The sequence below is a fragment of the Carcharhinus amblyrhynchos genome, chromosome 5, assembly GCF_965287045.1.
Source record: "Carcharhinus amblyrhynchos chromosome 5, sCarAmb.v2.hapA, whole genome shotgun sequence".
Lineage (NCBI taxonomy): Eukaryota > Metazoa > Chordata > Chondrichthyes > Carcharhiniformes > Carcharhinidae > Carcharhinus > Carcharhinus amblyrhynchos.
The window spans coordinates 15,984,843-16,006,670 of NC_137328.1; the positions used below are offsets into that span (position 1 = coordinate 15,984,843).

The 21,828-nt window shown below is 44.6% G+C and overlaps 1 protein-coding gene across 1 annotated transcript in view; it reads right to left on the reverse strand.

The window, feature by feature from the left end:
- gldc (glycine dehydrogenase (decarboxylating)) overlaps positions 1–21,828 on the reverse strand; it is a 142,345-nt gene that overhangs the window by 109,264 nt on the left and 11,253 nt on the right. The window contains exon 3 of the mRNA XM_080188494.1: positions 7,191–7,326. Within this exon, the coding sequence (XP_080044620.1) occupies positions 7,191–7,326 (136 nt within the window). The remainder of the gene's footprint in view (positions 1–7,190; positions 7,327–21,828) is intronic.

The window sequence follows — 21,828 nt, forward strand, 5'->3', positions numbered from 1 at the left end:
ATGTCGGTCAGAGAGTATGAGAGCGATTGGGGAACTGGTCAAAAGGCGTTTGATAAGGTGCTGCACAAAAGGTTGCTTCAGAAGTTAGGGTGCATGGAGTTGGGGGTAAGGTGTTAGCGTGGATAGAGGATTGGTTGTCTAATAGGAAGCAGAGTTGGTATTAATGGGTGCTATTCTGATTGGCGGTTGGTGACTAGTGGAGTACCGCAGGGATCAGTGCTGGGGCCTCAGCTATTTACCATTTATATAGATGATCTGGAGGAGGGGGCTGAGTGTAGGGTGACAAAATTTGCTGACGACACAAAGATGAGTGGAAAAGCAAATTGTGCGGAGGGTGTGGAAAGTCTGCAGAGGGATCTAGATAGGCTGAGCGAGTGGGCGAGGACCTGGCAGAAGGAGTACAATGTTAGCAAGTGTGAGGTTATCCACTTTGGCAGAAATAATAGTAAGAGGGATTACTATTTAAAGGGCGAAAAGCTGCAGCATGCTACAGTGCAGAGGGACCTGGGGGTCCTTGTGCATGAGTTGCAAAAACCCAGTCTGCAGGTGCAGCAGGTGATCAAGAAGGCGAATGGAATGCTGGCCTTTATAGCGAGAGGGATAGAATATAAAAGCAGGGAGGTCTTGCTGCAACTGTACAGGGCACTGGTGAGGCCGCAGCTGGAGTACTGTGTGCAGTTTTGGTTGCCGCACTTGCGCAAGGATATTTTGGCTTTGGAAGGAGTGCAGAGGAGGTTCACCAGGCTGATATCGGAGATGAGGGGGTTGAACTATGAAGAGAGACTAAATAGACTGGGTCTGTACTCGTTGGAGTTTAGAAGGATGGGGGGGGGATCTTATAGAGACGTATAAGATAATGAAAGGGATGGATAGGATAGAGGTAGAGAGATTCTTCCCGCTCAAAGGACAGCAGGACTAGGGGGCACAGCCTCAAGATAGGGGGGGGGGGGGGGGGGGGGGGGGGGGGGCACGGGTGGTTTAGAACAGAGTTCAGGAGGAACTTCTTCACTCAAAGAGTGGTGAATCTCTGGAATTCTCTGCCTGTTGAAGTGGTGGAGGCTGCCTCGCTGAATATATTCAAGTCACGGGTAGATAGGTTTCTGATAGACAGGGGAATTAAGGGTTATGGGGAGAAAGCGGGAAAGTGGAACTGATCCACTTCAGATCAGCCATGATCTTATTGAATGGCAGGGCAGGCTTGAAGGGCTAGATGGCCTACCCCTGCTCCTAGTTCTTATGTTCTTGTGATAAGACATTGGTCACAGAGCATTGGATAACCTCGAAGTTAGAATGCGAGAGGTTGGAACAATCAAGTTGAGAGGTCACAACTGCATGAATGAAGCTTTCAGCAGCAGTCAAAATGAGATAGACAATACATGGGAGATAGACAGACAGTCTTAATGATACCATGAACGAGTTCGGAAACTCACCTTGGAATCAAATGTGACACCAAGGTTACGAACAGACTGGCTTAACCTCAGCCCCATTGCCAGGGAGAGGGACGGCGTTAGTAGCTGAGGAGCCGGAAATTTTGGCTTCAGTCTTCGCAATATTTAAAACTGAAGGATATTTCTGCTGATCAAATAATAAATGTCAGATAAACAGTCTGTGTTCCGCATCAGTGGAGAGGAACAAGCGAGGATTTGGTGAGGTAGAGCTGGGTGTCGTTAGCAGACATATGAAAACTAATGCTGATGATGTCACCAAGGAGCAGCATGTGGATGAGAAATAGGAGGTGAGAGAGAGGATAGCTAGGGAAAGCCAGAGGTAACTGTGTAGGAGCAGGAACATTGATTGATTTATTACTGTCTCATGTATTGGGACACAATGAACAGTAATGTTCCTTGTGCGCTATACAGACAAAACATACCATTCAGAGTACATAGGGAAGAAGGAAAGGTTAGGGTGCAGAATACAGGTAGAACTTTCCCTTCCCACCCATCATAGGAATCGCAGCGGGTGGGACACGGACCATACTAGGGTCTGTTGGCTTCAGGCGGATTTTCCATTCTAGGGTGAGTGTGTCTGGAAAACCCTGCCCATAGTGTTGCAGTCAAATCCCGCCGTGGCAGATGGTAGAATTTGAATGCAGTAAAAAAAATCTGGAATTAAGAGTCCACCGATGACCATGAAATCATTGTCCATTGTCAAAAAAACTCATCTGATTTATTAATGTCCTTTAGGGAAAGAAATCTACCTTCCGTACCCAGTCTGGTCTACATGTGACTCCAGAGTCACAGCAATGTGGTTGACCCTCGGGCAGCTAGGGATGGGCAATAAATGCTGGCCAGCCAGCGATGTCCATGTCCCACAGAATGAACTTTTAGAAAGTCACAGATAGGGTGTGGAGAAAGATCAGCTTAATATATGGTAGGTCTGATGGCAGTAGGAAAGAAGCTGTTCTTGAATCTGTGGGTTTTTTTTCAATTTTTGTATCTTTTTCCCGATGGAAGGAGATAGAAGACCTTCTGGAGTGCATGGGGTCTTTAATTATGCCACTGCAAATGATTCTCTGTCTATGTTTAGATAGATATGATTAGAAGCAGCAGAGAGCAGTCCCCCCTGCTGGGTGACAGTGAGGAGGCATTAGACAATGATACGTGGTCAACTATAATCAAAAGCTGCAGACAGGTTGAGAAGGGTGAGGCAGGAAAGGTTACCTTTGTCAGCGTCACAGATCCAAATTGTAACTTCGAGGAGTCACAAGGAATATTACAAATGTGGCAATGGCTTTGCATGGTACGGCTGGTGCTCCACTGTTTTCCAGGGTCACTACCTTCAAACCCACCTCCCCAAGTTGGGAAAACTCAGTCCTATTTGTCTAGATGATGGGACAGTGTTTCCATTGACTGCATTTAGTCAGCAGGGGAGGTGATGCCTGAGGTGATATTATCGCTAGACTATTAATTCAGAAACTCAGCTAATGTTCTGTCAACCCAGGTTCAAATCCCATCATGGCAGATGATGGAATTTGAATTCAATGAAATCTATCTGGAATTAAGAATCTACTAACGATCATGAAACTATTATTGATTGTCGGAAAAACCTATCTGGTTCACTCATGTCCTTTAGGGAAGGAAACCTGTCAGCCTTACCTGGTCTGGCCTACACGTGACTCCAGAGCCACGGCAATGTGGTTGACTCTCAATTGCCCTTGGGCAACTAGGGATGGGCAATAAATGCTGGCCTGGCAGCCGTGCCCATGTCCCACGAATGAATAAGCTACACGCACAAATGGATAACATTCACAAATGGCACTGCCCCGCAGAAAGCAGCACATAGCTGGAGGTCTATCCTGACTTTTTTTATCTTCACCCACTCAGCTCTGAGAAAATAACATGGCCAGCTGGGGAACAAACAAATGGCACAAGCCTAGCCCAGTAGCCAACAAAATCAAACAGGATTTTGACCATTGCATGGCACTGTAAATTTACACTGCCCTTCCCTTCAACACCATGTGTCTTAACCAAATAGATACTGCAATCAAGCTATTTGTCAGTCAGACCATACAGTGAGATTTCTAAAGATCGTCACATGTTTCCAATATCAGAAAGAATAATACTGTCCACACAGACTGAGTGGCTAAGAGAAATAATTAAATTCAGTATCTAAACCTGGATTAATAGACTTTTCCAATTGTAAACATTAAGATTAGTTTATAATGAAAGGCATACTGGGGATGGGTTGGTCCACTGGGAGTCAGAGGATTGAGTTTGAGTTTCTTAACAAACAAGAAGACAAGTATGGTTGATGCAACAGAACAAATACCACTTAGTAACCAGTTACTTACATTTGTCAGCCAGTCAAGTTAATATTTACATCATACTACATTGGTCTTGTGATTAGAAGCATGTGGCTGAGAAAAGGAACATGGTTTCAAAGACATTATTCACCAATCAGAAACTAAAACCCTCTTGAACATAAGTCTTCAAGTTTCTCTCTGGGACGTGGATGTCACTGGCAAGGCCGGAATTCATTACCCGTCTCGAAATGCCCTTGAACTGAGTGACTTGCTAGGCCATTTCAGGGGGCAGTTAAGGATCAACTACATTGCTGCGGCTCTGGAGTCACACGTAGGCCAGACCAGGTAAAGCCAGCAAATTTCCTTCCCTAAAGGCATTACTGAACCAGATGGGTTTTTACAATAATCGATGGATAGTTTCAAGTTCAACATTACTGAAACCAACAGTCAATTCCAGATTCTATTCATTTATAAATTCTTTGATTTTATAAGATGGGATTTTACCACATGCCCCTGGGAGTGTTAGACTAGGCATCAGGATTATCAGTGACATTACCACTACATCACCATTGGTGGCATGGTGGCACAGTGGTGGTGCGGTAGCCTCAGAGCGCCAGGAACTTGTGTTCAATTCCAGCCTCGGTCACTGTCAGTGTGAAGTTTGCATCTTCTCCCCATGTCTGCGTGGGTTTCCTCCGAGTGTCCGGTTTTCTTCCACAATCCAAAAACATGCAGGTTAGGTTGCATGGCCATGATAAATTCACCCTTTGTCAGGGGATTAGCAGGGTAAATGAGGTACCAGCATAGGGCATGGGATTGTGTTCGGTACGGAATCAATGGGGCGAATGGCCTCCTTCTGTACTGTAGGGATTCTATGATTCTATGATCTCCCCCTCACAAAAATACCTTTGGAAATTTTACTTTCTGCCCCATATCGCCAAGGCTCCTTCAACAGCACCTTCAAAACTTGCGACTTCTAGCATCAAACAGAATAAAGGTGGCAACTGCTCCTATTTCTTATGTTCTTATGTTCTAACTCCACCACTTGCAGGTTCACTCCAAGCCACATACTATCCTGACTTGGAAATGTATTGCTGATCCTTCTTCGTTGCCAGATTAAAATCCTGGAACTCTCTCCCTAATGGTACTGTTGTCTACAGAGATTCAGGAAGGTAGCTCACCAGCACCTTCTCAAGGGCATTTGGGGATGGGTCAATAAATGCTGGCCTATCCAGCAATGCTAACATTCCAAAAAACCCCCAAAAAACAGAACACCATTACACTAAAAAGCAAAAGAGAAAAATTCCCTGAGATACAGCCACAAACACACCAGTCTGGGCATTCGAGTGGGGGTTAGCACTGCTGCCTCATAGCACTAGGGACCCAGGTTTGATAATGGCCTCGGGTGACTGTGAGGAGTTTAGACATTCTCCTTATGTCTGTCCTCCGGCTGCTCCAGTTTCCTCCCACAGTCCAAATACGTGGACTGGTCACTTAGGGAGGAATTTTACTGGCACGTCCAACCGAGTTTCCCACGTTCCTGCCTGAGGCCAACACAGAATGCCATTCAGCAAGCCTCGCCTGCCCCCGGAATTGGTGCCGGGAAAATTCCAGTCTCAGTATTGCAAAATTTAAAGATTAGGGGCGGATGCAGGGAAAGGGCCTGGTGGAATGCTCTGTCAGAATTGGTGTGGGCTTGATGGGCCAAATGGCTTCCTGCTGCACTGTGGGGATTCTATGGTTTCGATGATTGTCCAGTGTGTGGCCTGCAGGCCGGATGCAGCCTGTGAAGCCGATCTATGCAGCAGTGAGACAGTTTCAAAATTCCAGTCGAAGAGATGAATTTCAATGGGAGATTCAGCATTCTGCTGCCCCTCTAATCATAGGCAGTATTAGCAGCAGCAAATGTGGGAGTGAAACAGCCCCCGACTGATGAAGCAGTGAACACTGACATTGGTAAGGGTGCTGAAGACTTCCTGGCCAAGAGGCACAAAGGTATGGCAGGCTGGAACCCAAGGAGTCAAGCAACAGCAGAACTGGAGTCCAGGGGATCAGGGACATTGGGCCCAGATAGAGGTTTTGAAGGGCCTGGGGAGGAGACGTTGGAATCAGAATCCCTACAGTACAGAGTGTGGCCATTTAGCCCATTGAGTCAGCACCGACTCCTTGATAGAACGTCTTACCCAGACCCACTACCCCGTAACCCCACATACTTACCCCGCTAATCCTCTAACCGACACATGTCGGACTCAAAGGGACAATTTAACATGGCCAATTCACATAACCTGCACATCTTTACTCTGTGGGAGGAAACCAGAGTACCTGGAGGAAACCCATGCAGCCAGGGGGAGAAAGTGCAAACTTCACACAGGCTGGAATTGAACGCGGGTCCCTGGCGCTGTGAGGCAGCAGTGCTAACCACTGTGCCGCCATACTGACAGTGTATATGGGAATTATATAAGAAAGGGAATGACCAGAATTTTACCACCCCACCCGCCACAGGAATTGGAACCATGGAAAGATCCATTAACCTCAGGATGAGCAAGGCGGTAAAATCCCACCCAATGTGCACGTTTGGGTACGAGTTAATACTGAGTGCAAAAGACTAAGGGCGGAATTTTAACGTCCTGTTCACCATGGGAATCGTAGTGGGCGAGATCCATTGACCTCGGGTGGGATTTTACAGCCTTGGAAGTGAACGTGGTCAGAAAATCCCAGTGTGTGTGTGTGTGTGTGTGTGTGTGTGTGTTAGGAATTTCAATAACAGTTTCAGGAGCTACATCTGACCTTACATTGGACAAGCCTGTTCTAAACTTCAGGGAATAAAGACTATGTGTCTATGTAATGATTACTCAGGCCAATCCCTCCGTCCCAGGTATTAAATTATTAAACCTGTCCCCCTCTATAGCAAATCTATCTTTCCTTACATCCAGGTGACCTCCATTAGACATTCCACTGGATAATTTACCTGCTCTTGTGTACCACATGGTGATGCATCCCAGTCATACGCTATCAAACAGTAGCCACTGAGGCTGATTGGATTCATATCCAGTGAAAATATGATGTTGTCTGGACTCAATACAGGTTCTATCAGTCCTGGCCTCCCTTCGGAACAGAGAAAGCCACCGGTCGTTCTTCCCCTTATGTCCTGACTAGCCTTCTATATTTGGGAGATGAGTCAAGAGAAATAAATACACCGGTAAACAGGGCTTCTTGAAAACAAAATCAGGAACAGGAACCACTAGGCACTAATCCAGAGCAGCAAATTCCAATTACTACTCGGTTGAGGTCAGTCAGATATGACGGGGTCAACCCTGAGATCCTCCGGTCACTGTGTCTCAGCACACTGCAGGCACATGCTTCTGTACATTTAACCATTAGGGATCAATCACTGCCAAATTTAGATCATTTAGGAGTACATTTGAAATGAAAAAAACTTTTGTATTACCATCCCGAATTTTCCAGCAAGTTGCGGAGAATTGCTTGCGGTACTGAACAGTTGTAATAGCCCATTCCAATGTAAGACCTCCAGATTTTATTCTTGCTTGCAATCTTGTGTAGATTGGCGAGGATTTCATTTTCACCTAAGGGGGGGGGGAATAAAAAGTCGCATCTACTAATCTCACTTAAAAAAAGTTACAAACAAGTGCAATGACCGCAAAGTGGCAAGGAAGGACAATCTCAAAGGCTGGTGCATTGTGACCTGGTGTGCATTCACAATGTGTTTTGCAAAACAATATTGATTTTATTAGACCTCCTCCTTGAACGATTACTTCCTCTCAAGTCACATGCAGCTCCAAAAGTAACAGTGGTGGGTAAAGTGGGCATTTCCAAATTGAAAAAGGTGTCCAAAAATGAAAAAGACAAAAAAAATTCCAAAGATGTGCAGGTTAGGTTGATTGGCCAAGCTAAAAAAAATTGCCCCTTAGTGTCCTAAGATGCTTAGGTTAGAGGGATTAGTGGGTAAAATATGTAGGGATATGGGGGAAGGGCCTGGGTGGGATTGTGGTCAGTGCAGACTTGATGGGCCGAAGGGCCTCTTTCTGCACTGTAGGGTTTGATGATCTATGGCCTACGAAACTTACTAGCACAGGGCTGACACCATGAAGATTAGTTTGTTAGGTATCCTACCATACTTGGTAAATGTCATCGTCACCAAGTCTCGAAAGAATTTCAAAATTCCTACAGCTCAATATTCAGAAATCGATTATAATCTTTGGCTCCCACAGCTCCCTTGACGCAGCTTTCATCCCCTTCCCAGCCGCTGGGGCGAGATTCTCCGGCCTCCCAGCCGCGTGTTTCCTGCTGGCGGGAGGTGGTGCGTTGTTTGCTAGCGTCAGGATTCCCTGGTCCCGTTGCTGTCAATGGGAATTCCTACTGACGTCACCCCATGCCGACAGGAAAGCCGAGGGCGGGAATGCACTGCCGGCAGAACAGGAGAATCCCGCCGGTGAGAATTCTGGTCAATGTCTCTCCGCTGACATCAAGTTGACCTTTTCAACCTGCCTTTTCAGAGGACAGCTAAAGGTCATTGATACTGGCCGGGATTTTATGGCCCTGTTCGGGCAAGGCCCATAAAATCCTGCCAGAGACCAACGGAGAATTCCATTCTGTGAGCCCTCGCCTGCCGCAATTCCAGGGCAGGCAAGGCGGTAAAATTCCGACCATTGTTGTGGATCTGGAAATATGTGCAGACCAGTGTAAGGATGGTAGATTCCCTCTACTGAAGGACATGGAAAGGATGGTATAAGTATGGAACATTCTCCTGCAAATGGCAATTGATGCCAGATTGTTAACTTTAATGTTAAATCTAAGACTGCTGATACTTATTGATTAACATGAGGGATGCAAAGGTCAATATATTGAGTTAGGCAGAATAGGCTTAAAGGATTAAATGGCCTACGGGTTCTTTCTCCTCATAGGCCATGAATTGACATTTAAAAATACATTTTTTCTGTGATAAATCCATTCAACTGCATCATTTACAACATCAATGTATCAAGGAGTATTTTTAAGTAAAAGGTTAATGTTTTAAAGCACTGTCAGATTGAGCTGGTTCAGCGCAGGATTTGTTTCATAGAACATAGAACATAGAACATTACAGCGCAGAACAGGCCCTTCGGCCCACGATGTTGCGCCGACCAGTTACAAAACAATGACCCACTAACCTAAACCAATCCCTTTTCGTCCATAAACCTATCCACGGATCTCTTAAACGCCCCCAAACTAGGCGCATTTACAACTGCAGCAGGCAGGGCATTCCAATCCCTCACCACCCTCTGGGTAAAGAACCTACCCCTGACATCCGTCCTATAACTACCCCCCCCTTAATTTAAAGCCATGCCTGTCAGCAGTCTGTCAGCAGTCTGCAAGTTAGTTATTCTTCCCTGGAATGTGCGTGTCACTGGCAAGGCCCAGCCCTCATCACCCCTGCACTGAGTGGCTTGCTAGGCCATTCCAGAGGGCAGTTAAGAGTCAACCAGATTGCTGTGGGTCTGTAGGCCAGACCAGGTACGGTTAACAGATTTCCTTCTCTTAACAGCATTAGTGGGTTTTTAATTCTGTGGTCATTATTATTGAGATTAGCTTTATATTCCAGATTTTATGAATTGAATTTAAAATTACACCAGCTGCCGTTGTGGGATTTGAACTTGTGCCCCTACAGCAGGCCCTAATCCATGGGGTTACCACTTTGGTGACACTGCCACAGCACCACGAGTTGAGTAAATGAGCTTGACGGGAAACAGAAGGGAAAAGAAACTTCTCAAAATGAGTGTGGGTTTGTAGGCAATCATTCCCAGGTTGTTAAATTCTTTTAAGTTGATTTATTAGTTACAAATAGACTTACATTAACACTGCGATGAAGTTACTGTGAAAATCCCCCAGGTGCCACACTCCGATGCCTGTTTGGGTACACTGGGGGAAATTTTAGCATGGCCAATCAACCTTGCGTCGGTCCACCTTGTTGTCTAACAAGGGGCATGCACACGGTGGGTCGTGCGTGGGCTGCTCTTGGATGTTCAAGAGTGACCTAGTACTTCGCGTCGTTTGTGTATGCTTAAAACTGCACCAGCAGATGGGCACCACAACAGCTCAGTGACTATCACTGTTAGCTGTGCAGATACATGGATTTGGGCCTGTGTCTGTGGGAGTTTGCGCATTCTCCCTGTGGTTGCATGGGTTTCCTCCCACACCCCAAAGATGTGCTCTTAGGCTGATTGGTGTAACAAACTGTCCCTAAATTATTCTCCCCTGAATCTGGTTTCCAATGGGGGTACCATAAGCATAGACACAGGTCAAGGGTGGTGTAGGAAAAATGCATTGTTAAGATGGCAGCGCGGGCTCGTTGGGTCGAAGGGCCTGTTTTCCGTGCTGTGTTGTTCTTTGTTCTAACTGGCGCATCTTTCAGACTGTGGGAGGAAACCGGAGCAAACCCACCCTGACATGGGGAGAATGTGCAGACTCCACACGGACAATGACCCAAGCTGGGAACTGAACCCAGGTCCCAGGCAGCAGTGCTAACCGCTGTGCCACTGTGCACAAATTCTTCTGGAATGATGTGTGGTTGGAAGCTGCACATTGGTACCGACGATCTATCCAGGGACAGCTCACATCGGAAAAACTTTCATCACAGCAGAGTGCAACACCTCTCAAAAGCCAACTTTATCCAACTCATTAAAGCAATACTCACCATACTGGAAATATTCCAAAGACAACAGGTCAGAAATTGAGCTTTCTAGTACCCATTTTTTTTTGTGGTGGAGGGGGTGGGGTTTGAGTGCCCAAAATGTTCCAAAAACATTTGCAGGTATTGTGGGATAAATGATCCCAGACACCATATTGGCGTAAGCATTAAACCAGAAGGATATTGAGCAGGCAGATCACGATATCCAGTGTGCAATGCTGCTCTGACATCAGCTGTATCATGCTGGGGTTCAGTGCTGTAGCTAATGCCTTTTCAACCTCAACTGAGCTTGTGTTCAGCAGACGGAAGGATCCGCTACCAATGCTATTTCAAAAAAAAAGGATCAGCAACTATTTACAGGTCCATTGATGGCTGATTTCTTCTGGCTGTTGCTATGATTCCACAAAGGTTTGGGGCAAGTTACCACGTATACAGGGAGTGGTTTGGCAGTTGCCCGAAGAGTCTATGCTGACTTCTTGGCTTCTGCACATACACAGGCACATTAACAGGCATCCCCCTTGCAATTAAGCATGTCTTGAAGAATGAACAGAGGTCTCACAGAGTAGGGCAACCTATAGGAAGAGGGAGAAGGAGGGGAAGGGGTCTCAGCAGATGGCCACATCCACCCAGTGTGTCCAGACAGTAATTTTCCTACATCGACGCCAGCGAGTGTCGAGTATTTGTGTTTCGATATGAATATCCTCACTGATATCCATCACGTGCTACAGCCACAACTGTAACTTCACAGAAAGCCATGGAGCACACTGCCAGTAGGTGTGAAGGTGGCTGCTGCAATGAGTGTTTATGCATTTGGCACTTTCCAGGCTGGTTATGATAAATCAAATGATTCAATGATTTAAGTTCTGAAGATATAATTCACTGGAGATAAAATCAAGTTCATAGAATTTCTACAGGACAGAAGGAGGCCATTCAGCCCAGGAAGCCACCACCAACAACAATGTCGGAAATAAAAACAGCCAGTGTTGGAAAAAACTGAAAAATACTTTAGCCTTTTGCTTTTATTTTAGTAATACTGAAGCTTGCTGTCCTCCGTTGGTAAATTAAAGAGACAAATGAGATTAGCACTTGGGAGATCTCAGCTGGCGACATTGCAATTTAAATATTCTAAACTGCTTTACCCCATTCCTTCTAATGTATTTTGCTTTTATATGGGCCTAGAATGCCCATATTTGGATATACCATCTTGGTGCAGGTAGCAGTCTGGGTTGGCTCATTAAAGGTCAAGTGGACAAAAGCATACTGTCTTCAAGCGAGGGATAACAGCTTTGTGCTCCATGGAGCCAATGCCATTCCCATGTAGCAATCTGCTAGGAGGACAGGTTGCTGTGACATCCTGCAAGTCCCCTTAGTGCAGTGTTACCTAGAGTGATAAAGGCAGCAGTGTGCAGCACTCAGCCACTGGGTGGCTACTGCTTGTCCTCAAAAGGGAAGCTGCGACATCGGCCACCGGAAGCTGCCAAATGGTTTGGTCCACAAGTGTGTGGAATTGGCCACCATTTACACTCTGGATAAGACAGGCTTCAAGTTCTTTGTAAAGCTCTGTGCTTGACATTTCCATGCCAAGCATTGACAAGTCTGCCAAAAACTCTGCAGTCACTACACCAAGCACTTCACATTGTATACTCCTTCTTCTGTAAGTTGTCCCAAAGTCCTCAAGAGACCTCTGCAATGGAACTATGTACAACCTTATCCTCCAGTGAGTGGTACTGCACTGTGACTCCTGCCCTGTGTCTCACTATGTGCAGATTCTTACTTTAATCTATCCTCCAAGACAGTGATTCTCAAAGTATGGTGAGCAGACACATCCAAAATACTGTGCAGTGCCATGGCGAGGGCCTTACAAAACCAGGCCAGAATTCCCTCTCCCCGTCACTCATGTGACATCAGACTGCTTCTCAAGTTTGCAGCATAAATTGGGATAAGCACAAGCAAGAAGTGTAGTTTTGTAAGGAAGATTTGTCTAACTGTTCCAACGTACAACTGCGATTTTAGATTTTCAAAACATGTGGGGGTTGATACAAACAGGAAGAACCAACAGTGTGTGGAGCCTGACAGGAGACTGGTGCTCTCCAGCTGGGAACCAGCCATCTCCTGCTGATTACAGTACTGCCATTTTCCCTGTTCAGTTGGAGGAGGTTTTCCTTTTGCAGTGGCTCGTGAAAGGAGGTGGGGTAGGACCAACAGGTGGTCCGCAGGGTCTTCTGACCTGCCTGAGTGGTCTGCAAATGGAAGAGTTTAAGAGTCAGTGCTCCAAGACAAGCTGCGTCAGAAGCTGGGCTGACAGCTGCCAATGCAAAAATCAAATGATGGTGCTACACCCTCATCAAACCATTCTCGCTGCTGTTCCACCTGAATGAGAAAGGTATCAGGATATGGCTGTGGGGCAGATTGGGAGGGTGGGGAGGAGTGGGGGGGGGGGAAGGGGTGCATGTTTATGTCATCCAGAGCTTATAAACCTGAAGACGCGGTGGAAGAAGTGGGAGCTGGAGACTTAAGCAATGACTGAAGCTGGGTGCATTTGGTAAGGTGCAAAGATATTCCACCACACGATGAACAAGCCTGCACCGACAACAATCCCACCCAGGCCCTATCTCTCGTAACCCCAAATCTTTACCCTGCTAATCCCCCTGACACTAAAGCACAATTTAGTATGGCCAATCAATCTAACCCGCACATCTTTGGAGTGTGGGAGGAAACCAGAGCACCCGGAGGAAACCCACGCAGACACAGGGAGAATGTGCAAACTCCACACACAGTCACCCTGTGCTGGAATGAAACCCGGGTCCCTGACGCTGTGAGGCAGCAGTGCTAACCACTGTGTCACCGTGCTGCTCTTGTTACATTGAGAAATATTTTGAATAGCATATTGTCATTTAAAAAGCAGTACCAAATGATAGGTAATACTGCCTCTGATCCATGTCTTCCTCCATAAGATTTTGAGCAGCTTGCTCTAATTCCACTCACCAAACGTGCTCTCCTCTCTATAATTTAGTTTCCAAGATGCCCCACTGTTTAAGCTTTTCTGTTTCTGAAATTTCTGTAGCAGTGACCAACGTAATTTGTTTAAAAACACCAATTTCTTCACAGCTTCTTAGTTACATGGCATACGGGTGTGCCAGGCAAACGACACTTTCTCTTGAAATGTAATAGCATATCCACCATCAAAGTCAACACTTGAGGATCACAGAAACAGAAAATGCTGGGAAATCTCAGCAGAGCTCTGACAAAGAGTCATCCATGGGTCTATTCTCTCTGCGCAGTTGCTGTCAGACCTCCTGAGATTTTCCAGTGTTTTCTGTTTTTATTTCAGATTCCAGCATCCACAGTATTTTGCCTTTATCTTGGGAATCCTTACTGACCAACTAGACCAGTTAAAGGAGTACCGTGGTTACAAGAGCAGGTCAGACCCTGGGGACACTGCAGTGAGTAGCTCATTTCCTGACTCTGCCAATTACAAGGCACAAATCAGGAAGTGATCTCGGGCAGGATTCTCCCATCTTGTCTGTACCCGCTCCGCTGCAAATGATACTGGAGAATTTGGCGTTCCAGCCAACACGCCATTCACTTTCAACAGCACTGGAGAATCCCCATCACAAACAAGGATGGGGATGTTCAGTGGGAATACTTTCCACTTGCTCGGATGTGTACAGCTCCAGCAACACAATCCATTGACACCTTCTGAAACAAAGCAGCCTGCTTTGATAGGGTGGCAGGTTGGCGCAGTGGTTGGCACTGCTGCTCACAGTGCCAGGGACCCGGGTTCAATTCCCACCATGGGTCACTGTCTGTGTAGAGTCTGCTCTGCATGTTCTCCCCGTGTCTGCATGGGCTTCCTCTGGGTGCTCCGGTTTCCTCCCACAGTCCAAAAGACGTACTGGTTAGGTGCACTGGCCATGCTAAATTCTCCTTCAGTGTACCTGAAGTGTGCCGGAGTGTGGAGACCAGGGAGTTTCACAGTAAGTTCATTGCAGTGTTAATGTAAGCCTGCATGTGAACTAATAAATAAACTTTAAAAAAATCACAAATACTAAAAAAACTTGACTGGCACACCATCCACCACCAGCAACATTCACTCCCTCCACACAGCCGCAACAACAGTGGACACCATTTAGAAGATGCATGAAGGTTTATACAGCATCACCTTCCAAACGTGTAACCTCTGCCACCGAGGATAATGGCCTTCCAATTTACACACCATCCTGACTTCAAAACACATTGCTGTTCCTTCATCGATGTGGATTCAAAAACTAAAAACACCCCCCCGACAGCACCTTCACTGCATGGGTTCCCCGTACTCTGAGTAAAACTTCCTTAGGTTATGTCATGTTTGACATTACAATGTAGACTGTAAGTATTGAACGCCATTGCAAATGTAGAAAAGCACATTGAATACTGCTAAAAGAGACTGAATTGCACTTTGCTTCATGCAATGACAAATGTGGAATGTTATATGATGTATTTCTACAAATGGAACAAATAAAGTATTGTTTTTTTGAAAAAAAATGGTTCAAGGAGTTGGCTCTGTCCTAACCAACTCTATCACAACTGGATGGGTATCTCACTGGCAGAGGTGGCCAAGTTCCCTAAAAGGATTCTACTCTGAGGGTCAAAAATTCTTACTATCACCACCTGTTCCACTTCAACCAGCAACTACAGTTAGCTTTTTGTTTGGACTTGTTATCATGTCCATGCTTTTCTGATTGCCGTGCGTGTATCACTGGACAGCTTATTTTCCCTCCTTTTTAAAAAGTAAAGATGCTAAGATGAGAATGATAGCATAGCTAACTGCAGTTCACCCGAGCCAGCCACACATCACAATCCTGCTTACAGGAAAACCCAACGTATTAATACGGATTCCCAAATTGAACAAGATCCCTACTCAAGACCTCCTAATGCACGGGGGTAGAGCTTTCACCTAGAACATGGCTGGCAGCAGCAAGTAAAGCATTGAATTTCAAATTCATTATTCCAGCATGTGAAGTAGGAAACAGAAGGGAGTCAAATTTTCAATTAAATGAAAAGCTGTGGCTTTGTACCCAAATACATCTTCTGTGGAGGCAAATATCAACAGCTAGAGTCACTTCAGGAGGTAGCAGTGCAGATCCAATTGCCACATTATTCTGCCGCATAAATAACATCATCGGCAAGGCATTAATTTGGTACACAACTGGAAACCACTTCCAAAATTTGAACTTGTCCAGGGTGACTTACAAAGATCTGCTTATGAACTCCAAAGCTGGCAAAGAATGTGAAAGTTTTGCTGTGCTTTGTAATGTTTACTTGTTACAAGGAAATGACAGAGATCAGGCCACCTCTGGTGTTACGTAGCCTTCTGCACTCAGATTGTACTTCTTTCTACATCTGACCCTGACCAACAGCACTTTTACATTTCCAACTACCTAACACATAGGACCTCCATTTGCCAAGAATCATACCCAGAGTCACACCCTCACTTACACTTTCAATACCCTATCTCAAGTAAAGCCCTTCTTCTCTCCCACCTTGGTCATTCTGCCGGGCACAGTCCCCCATGTCTTACAAATGCCGATTCCATAGCAGGTGAGGTGGTAGAGTTCCCATCCAGAACTCAGGAACGGAAATATAGATGTCTACTTCAATGTGACTGTTTTCTAAATTATTATTTTACAATTGTAAAGAAATTCACCACAAAGCCTTTATATTTCTACAACAGAGCTCTGGCCAGTGGAGACGATGGGCGGGATTCTACCGCCGCCCCCCCCCCCCCCCCCCCAGTGTCTTTCTCGGCAGTGGGAGATGACCTGCCATTGGCCAGCAATGGGATCCCATTGAATCCATGTACCCCCGCCACAGGGAAATCTGCAGCTTGGTGCGCCATTGATGGGACCAGAAGATCCTGCTGACGTGAACAGCCAGAAGATTTTGCCCAGTAGATCTGCAAGAACAAAAGGGATCCTGACTCCTCTATTAAACAGTGAGCCACTTTACTGTCCAATAGGTAGCAGCAGAAAGAACTCTGTCCTGGTAAGTTATCTGGCCCTCATCTACACTGTACAATATCAGAAACAGCAAAACTCTCATATCAGTGCCTATAAGACTTGCTGGGGTTTTCCAAAGAGTTAACAGAGACGGCAAATGAGGGTAATACTGTTGATGTGGTGCATATGGACTTCTTTGATACAGTGCCAGTGCACAGACGTGCAAGCAGAGTTGGAGCTCATGGAATGAAAAGTATAGTAGGAACATGTGGATAGAGAATTGGCTGAGTAATAGGAAACAATGAATTTGCCAGGACAGGTGGAGAGAGCAGTGAGTAAAGCATATAGTATTCTGGGCTTTAATAGTGGGTTAGAATACAAGAGCAAGGTTATGTTGAACTTGTATGAGACACTTGTTAGATCTCAGCTGGAATATTATGTACAGTCTGGGCATCATACTATAGGAAGGATGTAAGCACATGGAGAGAATGCATTGGATGCATACTAAAATGGTTCCAGGGACTAGAAACTTCAGTTATGAGGATAGATTGGAGAAGCTAAGATTGTTCTTCTTGGAGAGAAGAAAGTGAAGGGGAGATCTGATAGAGGTGTTCAAAATAATGAGTGGGCTGGACAGAGTAGATAGGGTGAAACTGTTGTTGCTTGTCTAAGGATCAAGAATGGGGGGGCACAGGTTTAATGTGATTTGCAAAAGTAGTAAACGTGATATGAGAAGAAACTTTTTCACACAGTGAGCAGTTCAAGTCTGGAATGCACTGCCTGGAAGTGCAATGGAGGCAGGTTCAACTGGGACCTTCAAAAGGGCATTGGATGGTCACTTAAATAAAAACAATGTGCAGGGTTATGGGGCAAAGGCAGGAGAATGGCACCAAGTCATAATGCTCATTTGGGGAACCAGTGCTGACACAATGGGCTGAATGGCCTGGGCCATAACGATTCTGTGATTGTGTGGAGGCAAATTCACCTCTTCATGCCTCTGCTCCTCGTGGGAGTCCTCATTTTGAGATCAAGTTCCTGTTGCCAATCTCTGAAGGAATGCATCATTGGGCTTTTGATTCTAGACTCATGTGAAACCCAGAACTCATATTTAGGATTGGTCTTACCTTGTGCCTCTTTCTTTACATTATCTCTCTTTTGGTGTAAGGATGCAGAAGGGATAAGTGTTGCGAAATGCCTTGCTGCGATTTGTGTGTGTAAAATAAACCAATCCTCTTATTTTACCTTATCGGGTTTGCTATGAGGTTATTAATAGAAAATCGGATCACTCCAAACTGAAGGGTTGAAATAAAAATACATCACCACTTAAAAAGGGAGGAATCAAATTCAAAAACGCCTTTCAGTTTACAAAAGGGTAAGGAGAGAAATCAGGGCTGTTTAAATTAATCTTATCCATCACAATTACCTCCAACAGTTCTCAACCCAATGGATTTTGGACTATTTTTTCCCTGCCAATATTGAGTACATTCAACATCTTTTTCTGTTTGGCAAGACCGTCCTATAGCACTGAACAGATTGGCTCCAGTCATCTATAATGTGCAAGACGGACTTCGGATAATGTATTTTAAATGATTTAATCTGCTCATTAATAAGGACAGGGACATAGAATATACATTTAGAAAAATCTAAATCCACTGAAGAATGCTTTAACAACAGAAAACTGATGCAGACAAACATTGCTAAGCAGCTGCTTATTCAGCATAGGCGAACAATCTGGTTTTTGTTCCGAGATCAGCATTGCACAATGCAATTTGACAGAGCTTGTGGCCAGCTTGAACAAAGGCCAAGGTTCAACGATCTGACAGAAAAAAAGCACTTGCGACACTGCTGCCACATTCTGAAGTTTGCCACATACACAGGCTGATCTCCCTCCCCATGTGAAACCGCTGCACATACTTTGGAGAAAATTAACACTTTAGGCAAAATAAATCTGCTCTTCATTTGTATGCGCACGCAACGTGCCAATCCACAAACAGTAGGAAAGCCAACTCAGTTCACCCAAAGCTTTTGGGGAGATTGTGAATGTGCCAAATTTTGATGCCCAATTTATTCTGCAGGTCAAGCAAGGCGCTCAAACTGAACACTTTGCTTACCGTAAGGTTTGATGAAGGTAGTTGAGGGACAACAAGCTGCTTTCTACCTACTTCTTCACATGTTGAACAGACTGTGAAGGTTGTGTCAAGAAACTTTTTCAAGTTTATTTATTAGTGTCATAAGTAGGCTTACGTTAACACTGCAATGAAGTTGCTGTGAAAATGCTCTAGTCGCCACACTCTGGCACTTGTTCGGGTACACTGCGGGAGAATTTAGCATGGCCAATGCACCTAAACAGCACATCTTTCGTACTGTGGGAGGAGACCGGAGCACTCGGAGGAAATCCACACAGACACGGGGAAAACATGCAGACTCCACGCAGTGACCCAAGCTGGGAATTGATATCAGGTCCCTGGCGCTGTGAGGCAACAGTGCTAACCACTGTGCCACCGTGAAATTAGAATGAAGTTTGAAATTTCTGCCACACAGCAGCATTTCATGGATGGTTACAATGATCAGCAGCAATGCTGAAGGTTTAATCTTTGGATTTTGTTGTTTTTGAGCTTTGCATTTTTTCGATATCTCCCTGATTAGTTTAATATTCCCAATTGGCACATTATAGAGATGCCATAAAAATTAACGTTTACAATGTGAATTGATAACACTCCAGTCTAATTTAATGTCACAAGTATTGAGCCAGCAATAAAATGATGTACTCAATAGTCACTTTCTAATTGTGGTGTCAGCACAAAAGCGGCCTGCAAAAAACCCATCCCTTTGATAAAGATACAAGTCTTGTGCTGGAAACTATTTATGAACACCTTTAAAATGGAAGCAATCCTAACATGTTTTGGAGGCAAAAGGAAAAGTAGCCCAAAGGAGGGAGGATTTGGAGGGGCGAGTCATGGAGATGGTGAAAAGGATGGAGTTGTAAACAAAGGAGGGTGGGGATTGGGGGAGAGTGGGGAAATCCAGCCTGGGATATTGGATTGTCTTATGGAACTTCGCTGCACGCCATCTCAGGCAAATATAGCTTTCCTTAGATAAGGAGGGTGGTGAGTACCTGGAACAAGCTGCCAGAGGTAGTGGTAGAGGCAGGTACAATTTTGCCTTTTAAAAAGCATTTAGAGTTACATCAGTAAGATGGGTATAGAGGGATATGGGCCAAATGTGGGCAATTGTGATTAGCTTAAGGGTTTAAAAAAGAAGGGCAGCATGGACAAGTTGGGCTGAAGGGCCTGTTTCCATGCTGTGAACCTCTATGACTCTAAAGGCACCCAAAAACAGGACTTTAGCAATGGTTTCACTAAACTCTATATAACTGTAGTAATATTTATGGCCTGCCATTGGCTAGTGGCAGGATCTTCTAGTCTTGCCACTGTCAAAAGTTTTTCCCGATGTTCGCGCCTTCTCTGCCAGGGAACCTGTGGCAGTGAGGGGAGGGAACAGCCAGAAAATTACACCCATTGTTTGCTTTCCAAATTGCTGGCTGTGCCTGCATGTAACAAGGGCTTCCAGGTCCCTCTTGAATACAAAACATTTTTCAGTCTCTCCATTTAAGAAAAATATTCTAACTTTCTTACCATATGGGATAATTTCATCCTTCTCCACGTCTATTATACCTGCCATGTCCCTGTCCACTCACTCAACCTTGCCCATATCCCACTGCACTCTCTTCACAACTTAATTTCCCACGTAGATAAAAGAAAATTACTGCGGATGCTGGAATCTGCAACAAAAAGAGAAAATGCTAGAAGATCTCAACAGGTTTGACAGCATCTGTGGAGAGAGAATAGAGCCAAGGATGACCCTTTGTCAGAGCTCAGATCCAGACTCAAATGTTAGGAGCTGTGAAGAGAGACAAGAACTGTCAGATCTGGTGAGATTTTCCAGCATTTTCTGTTTTTACTGTTGTCAATTTCCCACCTAATTTCGCATCATCAACAAATTTGGCTCCATTACACTTGATCCCACCATTGAAGTCACTGATATAGATTGTAAATAACTGAGCACTGATCCCAACAGTATTCTGCTGGTTACAAAAATTAACTTGAAAATAATCCACATCCTATGGTTTCACCAATCCTCAATATGTACTAATATATTATCCCAAATGTACAAACTCTCATTTTTTTTGCAAAGATCTCTTCTGTGGCACCCTACTCAAATGTTTTTTGAAAATCCATTCACACATTTACTAGTTCTCACTGATATAGCCAGCTAGTTACAGCCTCAGAACGATAACCAGAATTATCAAACATGATTTTTAATTTCATGAATCCCTGTTGATGTTGGATACTCACACAATGATCATCCAACTGTCCTGTTACGTCACTAATAAATAGATTCTCCAATTTTCCCTACATCTGCTGTCAAGCTAACCAGTGTATAGTCCCCAATTTTCTTCTTCTTACACCTTTTTTGAATAACAGGGTTATGTTTCTCACTTTTCGATCCACGGGAAAATATTCTAGAACCGAGGATATTCTGGAAGATTAAAACCAATACATCTACAACATCTTTTTGTGTGTGTGAAGGAGGAGCATTGCATTTGTTGACTTTAAAGCCAATAATTTCTACAGTATTTTTAACTTTAAAAAAATTTTTTTTTGTTTTGTTTTCTTCATTCTCAGACTGCTTGTTCCTCACAATTTCTGGACTTTTTTGTGTGATGAAGACAGATATTTATTTAATATCTCTTTCATTTCCTTATTTATTCCCCATGTCGTCTCAGTTACTAGGCCCATACTGAAATTTTCTAATCTCTTCCTAGTTACATATCTATAGAAACATTCTACAATCTGTTTTTACGTCCCTCGCTAATTTACTCTCCTATTCTGTTTTCTCTTCCTGATCAGTTTGTTGGCTCTCTGTTGAATTCTAAAATCATCCCATTATCATGCCTACTAGTCTTTCTGGCAGCATTGCAAGTTTCATCTTTAACCTAATATGCTTTTCTTGAACTTGTTAACAATTGAACGCTTCATCTTAGCCAAAAGGCACAGGTGGCTTTGAAAAATCACCTCAGTTAAAGCCTCAGTTTAACTTCACTGGCTACCCTGGCTACACATGCTCCTAGCTAAAAGGTAGCAACTTCTTCTTGAAGCATGTAGGCACAGAGGCACAGACAACTGTGATATTCCCAGCAGTCAGAGCACAAGCCAACTTTCAAGACTCACATTGGTCTCTCTGGGGAAATGCCAACAGTTCCCTGACACTGATAAACAGTGAAGTCAACACTTAAGAGCTAGTATAATGTCCTGAAAGGAAACAAGGAAGATTGCATTTATTTATTTCATCATGCCTCTTCAAACCACTTTACATGTATATAAAGTGAGATGATGTATGATTACACCTTCCTGTCAGGGAGA